The sequence below is a fragment of the Stegodyphus dumicola genome, chromosome X1 (assembly GCF_044657685.1).
Source record: "Stegodyphus dumicola isolate Sdum_Otavi_A_Nest chromosome X1, ASM4465768v1".
NCBI classification, from domain to species: Eukaryota; Metazoa; Arthropoda; class Arachnida; order Araneae; family Eresidae; genus Stegodyphus; species Stegodyphus dumicola.
Window position 1 is genome coordinate 136,310,894 of NC_140780.1, and position 15,932 is coordinate 136,326,825.

Genomic DNA, 15,932 nt, shown 5'->3' on the forward strand with positions numbered 1-15,932 from the left:
GTCAGTTTTTCTTGTTTAATATTTCATACTTCTTGTATTTTAACTTTTTGTATTACAATTTATTTTTGCATAGTGTTAAAACTTTTACACGAGAACCACAATATCTCATTTGCTTTTAAGCAAAAGCTTGAATAATATCCTTTTTACTTTGTTTTCAAATTTTGCAGCTCAATTCGCACAATTCTTGACCACACAGGTCTTTTTTAGTTTGTTCTCCTTTCTTCCTTTATATATATTATACATTATTTAAATTAAATAAAAATAAATTATATCAATTAAATACATTAATAAAGCTGTAAAATACTGAGAAGTTGGCTGACTGTTTTCAAAGACTAGTTTGTTAAGCAATAAAATTATAATTTGGAAAATTAATTAACATCTTGTGCAGGTGAAATGGCAACACTATTAGAAATGGCTATTTGCCAGGCGTCGTGTAAGGTAGTATGTCTTGGAAACGCAATTATTGCCAATCCACATGGATGATAAACGCATCGGTAGCGCAATGTAACTGCACTCGTAGCGTAACGTAACTGACACTGGTAGCCAACTTCTTATAACAAAACCTTTTAATTTCATAGTAAGGAACAATTATAAAATTAAAACTATGGAGTGTTTAAGTTTTATAGCTGTTCCATGCTTCTTTGCCGCCTTTTTTTCCAGCCGTTCATCATCAAAATGTCTGCATGTGCTGTGTCTTCGTTCTACTCATTGTGCAAATATGGTGTTTCAGAGACATTTAGACATCTGAGTGGGAAATTCTGTAAGGAATTTCTCTGCGCTTGGTACAGTATTCAGATTTCTTCAGAACACATCAAAATGAACACTCTCAGATTTTCGACTGATGGTTCTTTACATGTAATTTAAACTAAAATAACATGTTTGCATAAACGCAAATAACTTGTTTGACCATTGTTGCTATATATTTACGGCGTGCTTATAGTTCTTTAACATTTCATAGTTCCTTCCCTCCCCCAATCTGAACGTTTTCGCTCTCCAGCTTTCTTTTTAGGAAATAATGTCAAAGGGTTGAGATCCTTAAAACAGTTCAGTTAAACGTGACTCGGAAACGCAGCTTCAGGCGAAACACTCGTTCTCTCTCTTCGTTTAAAATGAAATTAGGAACTCTTGTAGGTCACAACAGAAAGAGGTCACTTTCTCTGCCTAAAGGAGATTTACGTCACCCACCTTGCTCTAAAATCATCATGTTAGGTGAAAAGTATGCCTAGATATTTCACGAAACAAAGTATTCGACTTCCTGCATAATGTGTTTACTATAATGTTGCAATACTGTTGTCTGTTCAGTTATTCTTTGTATGTTGTATATCTTTCTGACGATTTGATTGAATGAAAACTAAAGTGGTCCACGGTCATTTTGATTTCTTTATATATTGCTCTGAATTTACTTCTACTTCAATTGTTAAATCTTCATTAATGAATGCAGTAAGGCTGAAATGTTTATTTATATTTGCATCTTTGTTTTCCAAATATTTCAATTGAATTGCCTCTTTTTTTTTTTTTTTTTTTTTTCTAATGAGTCGCCAAATGTCAATTATACTACTCATGCAAAACTTTTAAAAATTCCAAGCTTTGTCTCGGCATTTTCTAAATATAGAAAAACAGCCTTTCTTCTGCTTCCATATACTGCATAAAAAACTGTTTATGTTTATCAAGTTTCATCTATACACCATATTTTCTCGCGTATTTTTCCAACTTTCATTTTATTAGTTTTATAGTCTAAAAATCGACTGGAAAATTTTGCGAATAATTTAATTCCCGAATTGCACGATTACAGTAAGAACATAACAAACGAAAAGTAATCAGGGATAAATTGCAAATAACTATCATAGTATTATTTCCTTAAAAAACTCTACATTCCGATGAGAATATATGTAATATTAACATTACAGTATCTAATAAGATATCGTCATTTCTACTTCTCTGTAACTTGAATCTCGCTACTTCTTATTGCTGTCTGTGCTACTCCTCAGGCCTCAAATCATCCATAAATAACTAGAGAAGGGAATATACAGCTGACTCAGCGAAATCGTAGACTGAATGTCATTTCATGTTTGCTTGGCTGTGATTGGTTGGTTCTTGTATTAGACTGGCATAAAATTCTCCAGCTAAAAAGAGAAGGTTCGGCTTGATCTTAGCGGGTAACTTGCGAGGGTTTTTCTTTGTTATTAAGACGTAAACAATCACTGCATGGAACAATCCATTTTAAAATTTAGGAGAGCTCGTTCTCTGTAGGCCTTGAGGAAGGGGAAAATTACAATCATATTGTTTAAATATTCTGAACCTGGCGCTGAAAAGCTAGAGAGGAGGGGGAATACGGTGCATGCAACTTGACAGTACACACAGGGCAATCTTCTTTGGGTTTATTCAGAAACCTAACTGGACATCTAAATTCATTTTTTTATTAGTCTCTTCCTTAGTTTAGATAAAAAATGCTGACCATTTGTGATCTAAAAATTTATGAATGTATTTTTAGAATGAATTTATCGAAATGTCCTTCATCAAAATGAACACGTATAAAGTTAGAATTCTCTGGCAAAGGAACATACCTAAATATATCAGTGCTATTTTCTCAATTCTTGTATGCTCTGAGGATAGCCCTCGTGAGACTTTTGCAAACTTTCAGTAATCTTTCGTCTAGCTTCAAGTTTGAAACTAGATCAGCGAATCTAAATGAGAGTGCCGTCGCTCTCTTAAAGAATAAGTAACTAATACTTCTTAACGAGTTAATTCTCATTTTTTTTTTTTTTAAGTTTTTAAAAAAGGGCAATTTTATACTTTGTTAAAATCTGATGAGACGTTTAACAAGACTAGCCATAAAATTATATCATTCTTTAAAAGTGAGCAGTCGTTCAGAATTTGTTTGGCTGTACGGAAATGGATGAAAATGTGGCGTCTTATTCTTAATACTATGAACCTTTCATTACTTTTCTCACATTAACAGTATCCACCGATAACCAAGTGGCTAAAGACCGCTGAATGGTCGGAGTTCGAGAAGGGTTTGATCCCTGACAAACGGGCTGGGTGCGTGGTTGTTTTTCGTGGTTTCTCCTATTCGTAAAGTGAAATCAGCCAATTTCACTTAGAAAGACCTCCACGAAGTCATTCCTCCTTACGCAGATAAACTCTGTGTGCTATGCTTAAATTATCTAATCCTCGAACTCAAACCGCTTGCAGACCAAATTGCACTATCTGAAAGCAGTTGGTAGACCGAATCCTTTTTTTTTTTTTTTTTTTTTTTTTTTTTTTTTTTTTTAACAAATTGAGAGCGGATGTGTGTATATATATTACGCTACATATACCCCCCAATATATGAATATCATCCCTTGACAATCTGATATGACGCATGCGTATGCTGTGCTGTTTTGTATAAGTATATAATACGCCTGAAATTATATTTTTTAATTTTGATTTCCCTCGAGCATTGTTTATTTGAAAATTTGTTTCGATAATAATCAAATGTAATTTCTGCAATGTTTTTCTCGATATTTACTTTTTATTTCTCAAACTTATAATTATTTCTGCTCTCCCTGACTAAAATTATGAGATTCTTTCTTTTCAGTTCAATTTTTTTTTTTTTTTTTTTTTTTTTTTTTTTTTTTCCCTTAAGTGCCTAATCCCTTACAGAAATTTATCAAAACTTAGTAAGCAATAAAAACATTCCAGATCTGTATGGAAAATTTCGTAGTGGGTCAAAGTTTGTAGCTTTGGAGAGAAATTATTAGAAACTATTTTCATCACAGATTAGAAATGCTCATTGGTCAATCGGGTTCTTTTCTCAGACTTACGAATTTTCAACTACGAAAAAACTACGTATAAACGTAAATGTACATTTAAGTGTACTCCCAAACAAAGAGATTATTCTTACTGCAAATTTTCGCATCTGAGAATAGGGATTTTTTGACGAGTAAAAGTTAATCAAATCTATCTCGTTAGATCCTTGAATTAGATTTGAATCACATTAAATCGGTGGTTCTAAACCTTTTTTTACCTCAAGCACCCTTTTCGCCATTGCTAGTTTATCATTTCACCCTTTTCGAAAACTCGAAAAATGCATATATATATTTAAATTTAGATTATATTTTATAAAAAGTATAAAAAGTATTAATAAATACATAAACTTGAATAAAAATTGTCTTTTGCATTCATAAACTAAAATTAAGTACTTAACAGGTAAATTAAATGCTGACCAAATTCACTCCTGAAACTTTGAGAATCCCTGAATTAACATTTTGAAGCCGGAAGACGGGAAAATGAGCAATGCCCTCGCCGGGACTCGAACATCGGAGCTCTTGAATACGCGCCGAGCGTGCTGACCATTCCACTATGAAGGCATGCTAAGAAGGCGGGAGAACTAACTTATAAACTAATTAGCTAAATGTGCAACTTTTCTGGTGCGTTATTCTCGTTCGTTTCAATGGTAGTGAAAATAATGTAAAATTGGACTACAAATCATTAACAACAATGTATCTTTCTTCAAATTCTTTTCGTAATAATGTTATTTTCATCGTCTATTTTTGAACTATTTCATTTGAAAGAATAGCTCAAGACCTAAGAAAGGAAATGTGCGAAATATTTTGATTCAGGTTGTGTTAACCGTAATGGCAGTTTAAAAGGTTTAATACAAACATACATGCCAAAAATAAGTTTAATCTTCTCTTGCAGCTTGTTATTGAGTTCGGTTCCTTGCAGCTTTTTATTAGTCCGGTTTTAAATGTCTAAGTCAAGTCAACAGATATGCTAAATCTGTTATTTATGTATCATTATATAGCTCGACGATGGTTTTACTTATTTATTAATTTTTGTGTAAAGAAAATTTTTATTTCGCTAATTAAATAAAAAAACTGCTTTAATACAGCTTCTTGACATAACTGCTTCACCTCGTAATACTACACTGGTTTCCAAAAATTAAGGAAAACTCACAAAATAGCGATAACTCATTCAAAAATACACCAATCCGTATAAAATTTGAATATGTTGTCAAATAAGAATTGGCGAGTAAAACTGCAATATGCAAATTAGTGGCGCTGCAATCGAAATACGTCATCTGCGAGGAGCATAAAATTGCATATTTCAGAGCAAGCCTGCAAATTTCGCTGTGATACTGAGATAAGAAACCTGGGATAGCCAATTTGTAACAATGATCTCCAGACATCATTTGCTCGAAGAACTGCAATGGAGAACTATTGAGAGACTAGAAGCAGGACAAAGTTAGATAGAAGTGGCCAAATTGCTAAATGTGCGTCCTTCTAGAGTTTATAGACTTTGGCAGCAATTTTAAAGACAGATTCGTACATGTTCACTGCAATTTTAAACACATGTCCACTGGACAGCTGATCAATGGAGGGCTGTTCTCTTTACGGATGAATTCAGGTGTAGCCTCCAAAATGATAGTAGGCGTTATTTGGTTTGGAGGGAGCCTGAAGCCCGTTGTCATCCATCAAACATAAGTGAAACATATGCTTAAAGAGGAAACAGTGTTTGTGTTTGGGGTGGTATCTCTTTGGGTGGACACACAAACTTCCATGTCTTTCCACGTGGAACCATGAATGTTTCGGCCTTAGAGATGGCATCCTTGATGCTTATGTGCGGCCTTATGCCATGGCAGTAACTGACAGTTTCCTGCTACAGGATGACAACGTTAGAACGCAGAGGGCATCGCGGAGGATTATATTCAGCAGCAGAAAATACAGCGTATGGAGTGGCTAGCTCAATCACTGGACCTGAATCCTATCGAGCATGTTTGGGATACTTTAGGAAGGCGTATAGTTGCTCTCAGTCCTCCTCTTCAGACCCTTACTACTCTTGCAACTATTTTGCAAGAGTAATGGCTCTCACTTACCACAGTACTGACAGACTGCATAATTGACTGCATTTGTGGCCACTGATCTAACTCAAAAGAAAGCTATTAGGTCAAAAGGTGATATGCAACAAAGAGAAATTTTATTTTAACCAAGTGGCTTTGCAAAGTCGCCGCCAGTTAATTATGAGCCATTAAATTTCCACTGAAATAAAACAGAGTATGCTATACGATAAAAACAAATGTAAGACAAAGTGAAAAATTTCCTAATTAAATATGAAATAAAGGGGTCTAAAATTAAAAATAAGATATTTTATATTACATATTCGTGTGCAGCATTCAGTCCGAGTATTCAACTTTCTCATCAATTAAATAAGAATAACCGTAAACATGGAATATTTTCTTGATAACTCATGTGGTAGTGCTTTCGTTCAAACATTTTAGTTGAAGACAAAGATTTTATATTATCATTGAGAAAAGAATTAAAAAGAATAAGGAATGCTTCATGTAACTGATTCTACACAGGTAAGGCAGTTATACTGCAATCAAATGCTTTGTCTTGAAACTTATATGAGTGCATTAATAGCTAATGTATAAATTCAGGAAAAAAAGCCAGCATTGAATAAAAAGAAATGAGCAAGGAAAATTTCGCAGGAAATTAATGTCTGGCACATTTATGCCAAGGTCACCTAAGGAAAATTTCTAGGTATCTTAGCAAAGGTATATTAACCTCCCACATGTTATTGAGCTGCCACAGAGGTTCTCCTATAAGTTTTGCGTTTTATTTCTTATTCTGAATATTACATGATTTATAATTATTAATCATTTCACTTCTATAATTTCGTTTCGTAAAATTTGCGGGTATTTGCATCGTATTTCTGTATATTAATAGTTTTCAAACTGATTTAGTTTTTCTAGACAAACTAAGTTACAAAAGTATTAAAAAATTTTAATGTAACACTTTCATAATAAAGTACATAACAATTTTAATAAAAAAAATCTTAAACATCTAGCATAATTTCATTCAAATTACAAAATATTTCATTAATTTCAGAAGGTTTAAAAACACGAAAAAAAAAGCCTTTGGAAGAGTATACAAAAGGGAAAAACATACATAGTAAAGCAGACTAAATTTTCAAAACTGAAGGTTTCAAATGTAAGAACTGCATCTGAATATGCACAGGTAGTGCAAAGCCGATGACGGAGAAAAACACTGCAAGTCATTTATTAAAGCTGTTAGTAATGATCATATAACTTTTATACATTTTTTACACTTTTATCCATTGGGAAATCCTTGCAGCAAAAAATTTAGCATCAGAATTCAGGATACTGTGGGATGCTCTAGGTTGCCGACTTGCAGTGCCCTAGGTTGCCGACTTGCAGTGTGTATTCATTGCCGAATATGCCTTTTTTACCACAGAAATTCCTGGATAATCTAAGACAGAATATGAAAAATCACCGCAAGGCTGACGTTTTTTTTAAACGTTATTCTGTATTTTGAAGACATGTGAGCATACAAAATAAAGACCTTGTGCAAGTTCCGTTTCTTAGCTATTAAATCATTTAAGTTACGTGAATTTTTAATGCTGTTCCTTTAATTTTTATCGCCACTGTCTTTTCACCATTGGGTTTTACCTTTGCTTGTATATTTTCCTTCTTTATCACTTTGCCAACTTTCCTTCATATTAATCTGCATCCATCTGATTTTCGCCCAACCAGTGACCAAGTGGTTAAGACTGTTGAATGCTGGTAGTTCAACCTGCTTTTTGAATCGGTTCCAGGTGAAAGGGCTGGCTGTATATTTGGATTCCTGGTTTTATTCATGAGTACGAATCAGTTTCCTTCAGAAAATCCTCCATGAAGGCATCCCTCTTCTCAGACAGATAGCAATCATGTCTTTTTCGTATTCAGGTAACCTAACCCAACAATCTGATTGCCAGATATTAAACTTACTTTCATCCAAAAGCATAACCAGATTCCAAAATCATTTGGATTTGTTAATTCATTTGCTAATTCTGTTCTTTTTTTCTCTGCCACTTTTGTTTTTAATGAGTTTTTTAAATGACTAGAAAACCATTTTTAATTAAGTTCTGTATATTCTGGAATGAACTTCTTTCCTGGTAGCTTCAAAACGTTCTGGCGCAAATCAAAGAGGAACTTATTAAAAATTCAGTTTAGTTTTCTTCAAAATGAGTTGTCCATCTCTCTAGCTTAACTTTGTTGGTCTCCGAAACGATACTTATTTTCTACAGTTTCAGTCATAGCCTATTGAAAGTCATCAAAGAACTCAATTTGCATATTAATGACGCATTGCAGTGGACACAGACAAACCACGGAGTCGGTGAAAAACGAACACAGCTTGCATTACAAATTTACGACTGACAGGTATTTCGCGCATTTGGTAAGAAAAAATTGCTTAATCTCACAATCGACGAAGGGTTAAATTTATTTGCACAGTAACATGATATACATATTGCATTGTGTATTACACTGTGTACATATATTGCACAGTATCATTTCCTATTTTGCTTAGAAATTGTTCCTTACTGAGAACATTCATAATGAGTTTTCTGATATCAGCTTATTTTATGTTTTTGACTTATGATTCGATTCTTTGCGACTACTGTATTTTTCATTTAATAATTTTTGGTAATCATTTTCGAAAAAAAAAGAGAAAATATATCAAAGATTTATTCAGGGTACTAGTAGTAGAATTTGTAATTAGTTTTTGCTGTGGTTATGTAAAATTTGTATACAAGAAGGACGAAACTTTTTAAGTGCATTAGAATTTTTCAGGTTTCAAGCATTTTAGGAGTTTCAGCAAATACTATTGCATGAATTTTTTCACACTTAGAGAAAATAGCTGTAGCTTTAAGCGTTTGATTTTCTTCTGTTATTTTAGAATACATTACAAGCAAGTTATAAGCTAATTAACATAAAGTGGTTTAAAATTTTTTATGCCTGCTGTATGGATATTTTTCCCCTCACTCTATTTACAAGACAGTCTGATACACAAGAGAGAACTATGTCTCTCTTCGTTATTACCTGCAACAAAATCGACTACTAAATGACTACTCTGCTTTAAGATTTTGTCACATTGAACATTGAACTAGAGTTTAAAAAATTTAAAGAAATGAAATACTGCTTCACCTAGAAAATTTGTAGTGACCATGAGACATAATTATTTTGGAATAAAAGATATGAAAAATGTACACTGCCCATCCGAGATTCGAAATCCGGCTCTACCGATTGCCAGCCGAAGCCACACAGAGGCCGAGAGGTAGAGTCGCTGAACGCTGGTAGTTAGGTCCGGGGTTCGAATCACAGACAACGGGCTGGCAGCATGGGAGTTTTCGTGGTTTCCCCATGTGTAGCGTGTATATGAGCAATTTTCCTTAGAAAGTCCTCCACGAAGGCATCTCTCCTCTCAGGCAGATAGCCCTTAAGTGCTTTGCCATAATTAAGTAAACCAAACCAGACGGATTGTCGGCCGAACGTGCTTCTAAAATTAAGGAGGGAAAAAGGAGCTTTTAAGTTAACCTGTTTTTGCCAATATTTATCCATGACGGAGGCCTCGTTAAATTCTGAAATTTTCAGTAATTACTTTTACTGCCAAGTTCTTAAACTGGGCCTGATTTATGTTTAGAAAATAAAGTAATTCCCTGCAATGTTTAATTTGCATTTCTTACCCGGTTGATCTTTGTCATGATGAGCTGCAGAGGATAGACAAATTTTTAATAAAGTCTTCGACCGCTATGCGAGTGATACGGTAAGTTTACCTTCAATTCCTCTCCCACCAGCGGCCGAGCGTTAAAGTCGTTAAACACCGATAGTGCAGACCGAGCACCGAATCTCGGTGAACGGGCTGGCTTTTTTGCATGGGTTTTTTCGTGGCTACTCCATGCGTATCCCATAATTTTAATATATATACGAGCCAGTTTTATTTTCAGAGCCATTCATGAAGGCACCCTTCCCTCAGACAGATAGCCCTCGAGTGCTTGACCATAATCAGATAAAAAAACCAAATTGAACCTTCAATTCTTCTCAGGTATCAAAACCGGAGAAAAGAAAGATTAAGGTAAAAAGACTTACAAGAAAAAAAAATAATATAGTTAATTGTATCAATACTCTCGTTTAAACTACGAAATTCTTTTATTTAAGGCATTTTTTATTTCTTACCCATAATTTTAATGCATCATAATTGATGCTAAATGCATTTATGAAAGCTAAAACAAGGATATGTAACCCGGAGAAATTTCGTAATTTTTAGAGGGAAGGAATTATTCGAACTCAAATTGTTAGACTGAAATGTTGACGCAGGTTCACATGCCGAGACCGGCTTCGACGCGATCGAAATCCCATAACCCAAAACGCCTGCACCTGTTAAGCGTGGCCCTTATATGAGGGCAGCGAAACTATGCGAAATGTATATTCACCTACATTCAATAATAGTATTTTTATTATTTTTATTAATAGAATGGTTTCCTAATTAATATGTATAGCATAGCAACAATAATAGTAATTTATATTTTAATAAATACATAAATAATGAATTTATTAAATATGATAAACGTTAAATTTATATGGCCCATTACTGTGCACTACAATAATATATTTTGGCTTTTACGTGTTATTTGGAGTGCGTCATTACAATCTAAACATCTTAGGGTACGACACTGTGACAGAAAGTGAGGTTATTTTATTTAAATACGGCAGATTATACAATTAAATTATTTAAATACGAGTGCTATATGTCTAAGGAAAGGAATTCTTTTGTGGTGGACTTTATGAACAAAACTGTCTCGTATTCATATTTCACATATGAAAATAACATAAAAACCACACATGCTGTCACTCCGTTCGTCTGCATTCCAACCAGGATTGAACTACCCGCTACTCGGCCAACTAGTGGAACCGAAAGAAGGTGAGAGGGAGGGAATGGAGCTCAAAACGGTTAAGAACCAGTAAGCTAAAACTGCATTAATTAATATTAACTGTGATTCTGATTGCATTTCTATTTGCAACTCTTAAGAATGGTGTTTTCTTTAAAGCTTTCCTTTTGACAGAGTTTCTTGATAAATGCTCAGTTCACTTTGAGAACCGTTTCAACAATTTCGTTAGTTCCTTCGAAAGAATTCTTCATTTATATCTACTACATTTTGAATTCAAGAAACTTTCAGTAGGGATCTTGATTCACTTTCATTTATCCTTATATTCATTACAATAACTATGATCATAATTATATCATCATACAGAACATCTTCAACATCATTTTAGACCTCTATTGAACACCTATAATACTGTTCACAGTTGGAAAATAACTTATCAAGATTTTGTCATTTAACAGTAAAAATGCATCGATGTCATCATTATAGCCTATTTCGTTGCATAGTAATTGTTCAAAGAAAAAGAGTTTCTTCTTCAGTCTTCAAGAAGCTACTTCATTTGAACTTAAATTTTTCTCAATAAATTGGTATTTTAGATAATGCTTACTCATCTTTCAATGCATTGTCGATACAGACTCTTTAAATTTTCTGATCATGTTTACCCAATATTTGCAGAATCACGAATATTTTATAAAATCCGCTATAGTTCTTCATTAAATCATGTTTTTCAATGCATCCAAATAAATGCATTATCATAGAATGGATAATTAATATGGGAATGTACAGAAATCTTTATGATTTTCACTCATTATAGACGTTATTTAATGATTTCCGCTTTCGTAGCAGAGTACATCAACTGTATTTTAATAAAAATGAAATGTATGTATATAAAGAAAAACAGAAGTCATTCATATTGCCCATACTTGTTAGTTTTACATATCTTTCAATTTGAATCATCGATTTAATTTAGATCATAAAATTAATCATTCTCTTTAAATTATCGAATCTGAACTTTCATACATTAGTTCCCTAAAACTTTCTCTCTAGATTACAGATCGGTAAACAGAATGAAGTGATCCAGAGCCCCTGTACCACATTAATAACATAAGCAAGTAACGAAAAATCACGAAACTATAACTACATTGCAAATAAAAAAAATCACGAACATGTTAAAATTGTAAAGAACACTTTTAAACGCAAAGTAAGCTTTCTAAAATATGTCACATTTTTTGCGAAGGAGAGTAAACAGTCACATAAGTCATATTTAAATTGAAAGACTATCAGCAGCATTTACTATTGTATCCTCCTCTCAGTATGGTTATTATTTTGAGTTTCTTATTTCAACATGATGGAAATGAATAATGATGTTCTTCTACATAATGATCTGATTATTGTAAAATGCAACGCAAGATTTTCTTTCAGTGGGAAATAATTAAATATGAGACGTATAGAAAAGACGATAATTATCTGGAGGTGACCACGCTGCTTTCTATAATACTAAAAGGACATTAGTTTCTATTCTTGTGTGTCTTTAATCTCTGTCACTAAGAAGCTTGTATTTCAGTAGTGATTAAGAGGAAATCGTCAGTCTGTTTACGCTCATACACGTATCTCTCTCTATATATATATATATATACAACGTATTCACAATCAAAATTCCCCTATAAAAATCTACGTACAACCGTACCAATTTATCAGAAGAGTGAAATTTTGTATATGACTTAATAAATGCAGAAGAAACACAATTAACAAAAACACAATCTGGCTTCCAGTATCACCACTACAGGGAATTTCATTAATAAATTACATATTTAGCTATATTTTTTTATTTGTATAATTTTGTTTACAGCTAAACATGCTCCACATGATGGCCATCATTGCAAATTATTATCTGAAGTCGCAAGATGCCATGTTTCACAGTTGAGCGGAATGTCTGCCTCGACATGCACGTGTTGCGAAATGCTGACTTTAAAATCAGATAATTTGCTCCGTTTTCATCCGTTAAATGGTGCCCGCCGCCCAACGGAAAGTTCAATAAAAGGATTTTGCTCCATTCGCTTACCAGGCGTTTTAAATTTATTTCAAAACCAAAAATTGTGTGCATGCAGGTCAGGAGACCAGAATGGCCACGCGTCAAGAAAGTGCTGATTGATGACCCGTTCTTATCTAAAATGAATTTTAGAAGATGCTTAAAGTTGTAGGGTCTTATTATTTTTACTAATAGTTATTTTAATTTGTTAGCCTTTTCCGTCTTTTCTTATTCACCTCCCGTTTTCTCGCCAGTGTGTAAATAAATTAAGGTGAACATGAGAGTATTTAAACTGAAGTATCGAAATGCTTAGTTGGAGGGCGGGTTTCGTTATAGTGAGCGTACGTTGTTAATTTTCCCAGCTGGTTAACTTTGAATCTCGGCTTCGCCTTCTTGCCGCCGAAATTATTGTCCTGAAGGTGTAGGTTTCTGAGTCACCTGTTAGGTTAAATCAAACTGTGTAGTCTTGCACTACTAGTTTCCTTTGAATTTAGTTGTTACATTACTTGTTTAGTTTCTCACCGCAGGTTGTCGATGACTGCGTAAACACGATAGTCTGAGCCATCTGTAAACTATTGTGTTCAATAAAAGGGTCTTTAACACTTCAGAGCACATTCTCGAATATCTGTTGGGCGGAGGCACCATTTACTTTTTCAAGGTGAAGTTATAGTTGGATAGACTTAATAACACATGCACATAAAAAAGGAGATCAGTCGCAATTCGCTTTGTGCTGGTATCTGTGTTGGACGCAATTGCTATTTCATTAAAAATGAGAAAACTTTCACATAAAATTTTACTGAAAATAAAACATTTTTATTGCGATCGCACAGCGGCGGGCACACAATAAAGGATCAACGCGCGCCATAGTGCCCACGCTCGTAGAGTTGGGAATCCCTGATCTAGGCCATCATGCGGAAACATAGTAAATTTGATAGAAAAGTTACTTAGCATAATAATATACAGGGGGGAAAGGTGCTTATATCGGAACGGAGCTGAGGAGGAGGTGAGCTGCATAAAGTCTCATATATAAATCTTCTACCATTACGAAGTCCAAATTGTCTGCTTAATTTAGCAGTATAATTTTTCATTTTCTTCGTTTTTAAATTCACGAATAGCAGGATTCAGATTCAGATCTTTGCATAAAGCAGAATTTATGATGTAGTAAGTTTCACTAGTAACAATTCTAAGAAAATTACTTTGAAACTTTTAAAGAATGGAGCTGCACCTGTCAAGAGCATTTGACCAGGCAGGAGAAAGCATCCGTAATTATCCACCTAACTGCTAAGTATTTTGGATTTTATTGGAGCATTTCCAATTCCCAAGGTATTTTCTATTAAGCTCAAGAAGCTAATACTTTTTTTTTTTTTTTTTTTTTTCCCTATATTACTGAGTGCCGAGTGGCTTTGAATCTATTTTCTGACGTGTAAATTAATTTTTAAAATTCAACTTTCTTCTCATTCTTTACTAATCTTAAAACGATATTTTGATATATAAGAAACATCCCCATGTGTTTGTTTGTCTGCAGCCCACCCACAGCCCCCCCCTAGATACATGAGTTAAGTCTGTGGGATGTTGCCAGAAGTGGCCCTATGATTTAATTAGGCCGTCCCAGACATGGAGGTAGGAAGTTAGACTTTCTTACCTCCATGCTCCCAGAGGAAGGAGATGTTCCACTTCGAAACACTCATCCTGAGTTTGAGAGGTTCCTTACAAGATCGCAACTTGGTCGTCATAATAGCGAGTGAGAAATTCGATCGATGTTCGTTCTGAATCTTTTTCTTATCCCAAACGCACTTTTCGCTTCACGTCCCTGCTTTCACAGGAAACTAATAGTATGCGCGTTTTCTAGGTCCCCAACAGATGGCCCTTTTTTCCCTTCCTTATCTGTATCTCGCCTCTACTTTATGGTATGTCGTCTGTCTACTTCGTACGGGTACAGGATCCTGCAATGGCTCACTCATTTATTAATATTCAGTTCGCGTTTTCTAGTTTCCTTCAAAGTTTTTATCTTCTACTCCTCTAACCGTATCGGCTGGCTTTCGAACGAAATGTTTTTGACAGTGCTTACATTCTAAAATTTGAAGTGCCAGAGCCCTATGAAAAGCTATCAGAAAAGACAAAAATACGTAAATAAAATGAATAATAACAAAATTATTAATAATTAATATAATAAAATAATCATTAATAAAATTAAATAAAACGTTAAGAGATAAATATAAAGATAAATAGTTAAATAATAAAATAAAAAAACTGGATTTTTGTCGTTTTGAGGCCTTGGAATGGAATTACAGTTTCACTCGAAAAATAAGAATTAGCAGAGCCAGGCTCAAGAGAAATTTAAGCCCCGAATACACAGTGTAATGTACTATTTCAATGATGATAGAAACAGAGCTCATTTTTTTATCTAGCACACCAATGAAAAAAAGTAAAAAGATTAAAGCATCACTAGTGAGATTAGAGAGAATGCTAAAAATGTATGAGACATTGGGAAGGAAGTTTTAACGGAGTATGTATGAAAACAAAGATACAAAATTCTGAAGGAAAATAAAGACAGACATGCATTCAGAAATTAAAAACAATTTTTAAAGTTTATTTATTACTAAAACAAAATTTTATGAAATCAAAAGAGTTTTCTGCTGAAATTGCGGTCCCATTTTATAAAAGAAGTGCCTGAGCCTCTCTTATCCAAGGCTTCGGCGCGCTTCTACTATAATTACGATTTATCTCAAAGACTGAAAAGTACCGGAGCCAGATTCCGGTAGCCTTCGACGCAATTTAAACTCCTCGTTTTTGATCAAATACACACTTTAATGTTGAATGTGAATTGAAACATATCCCTTTCAATAAGTAGTTGTTCAGTAACATTATCTCAGGTCTTTCGCAGTAAAAATATTTTAACTAGACGTCTTCTATGACAGCACTTTCTTTCTGCTATTTATAAGTCAATCGTAGAATATAGAATTTATTCACCAAATATTTTCCTTTATAATTAATATCAAATTTATTCATAATTTCTTTTCAGTCCGTTAGTAAAAACATACCAGTTTTCAATATTTAGCTCTATTTTTTAATGATTGTTTCTATCTGTGCTTACTGTAACGTAAGTGTTTTAGTGCTGTCACAATCAAAGCAAATTGTTGCTCCATTTGTCATCTTTTCTGCACCCATTAACTGAAATTCTATCTCATTTTCTGTTCAAAGT

General features: G+C 33.8%; 1 protein-coding gene across 1 annotated transcript in view; it reads right to left on the minus strand.

Annotated features, from left to right (window-relative positions):
• The window catches only part of LOC146993273 (uncharacterized), a 74,242-nt gene extending 59,716 nt beyond the window's left edge, over window positions 1-14,526 (minus strand). The window contains exon 1 of the mRNA XM_085807476.1: window positions 14,373-14,526. Within this exon, the coding sequence (XP_085663602.1) occupies window positions 14,373-14,463 (91 nt within the window). The 5' untranslated portion in view covers window positions 14,464-14,526. The remainder of the gene's footprint in view (window positions 1-14,372) is intronic.
• Between the last annotated feature and the right edge of the window lie 1,406 nt (window positions 14,527-15,932).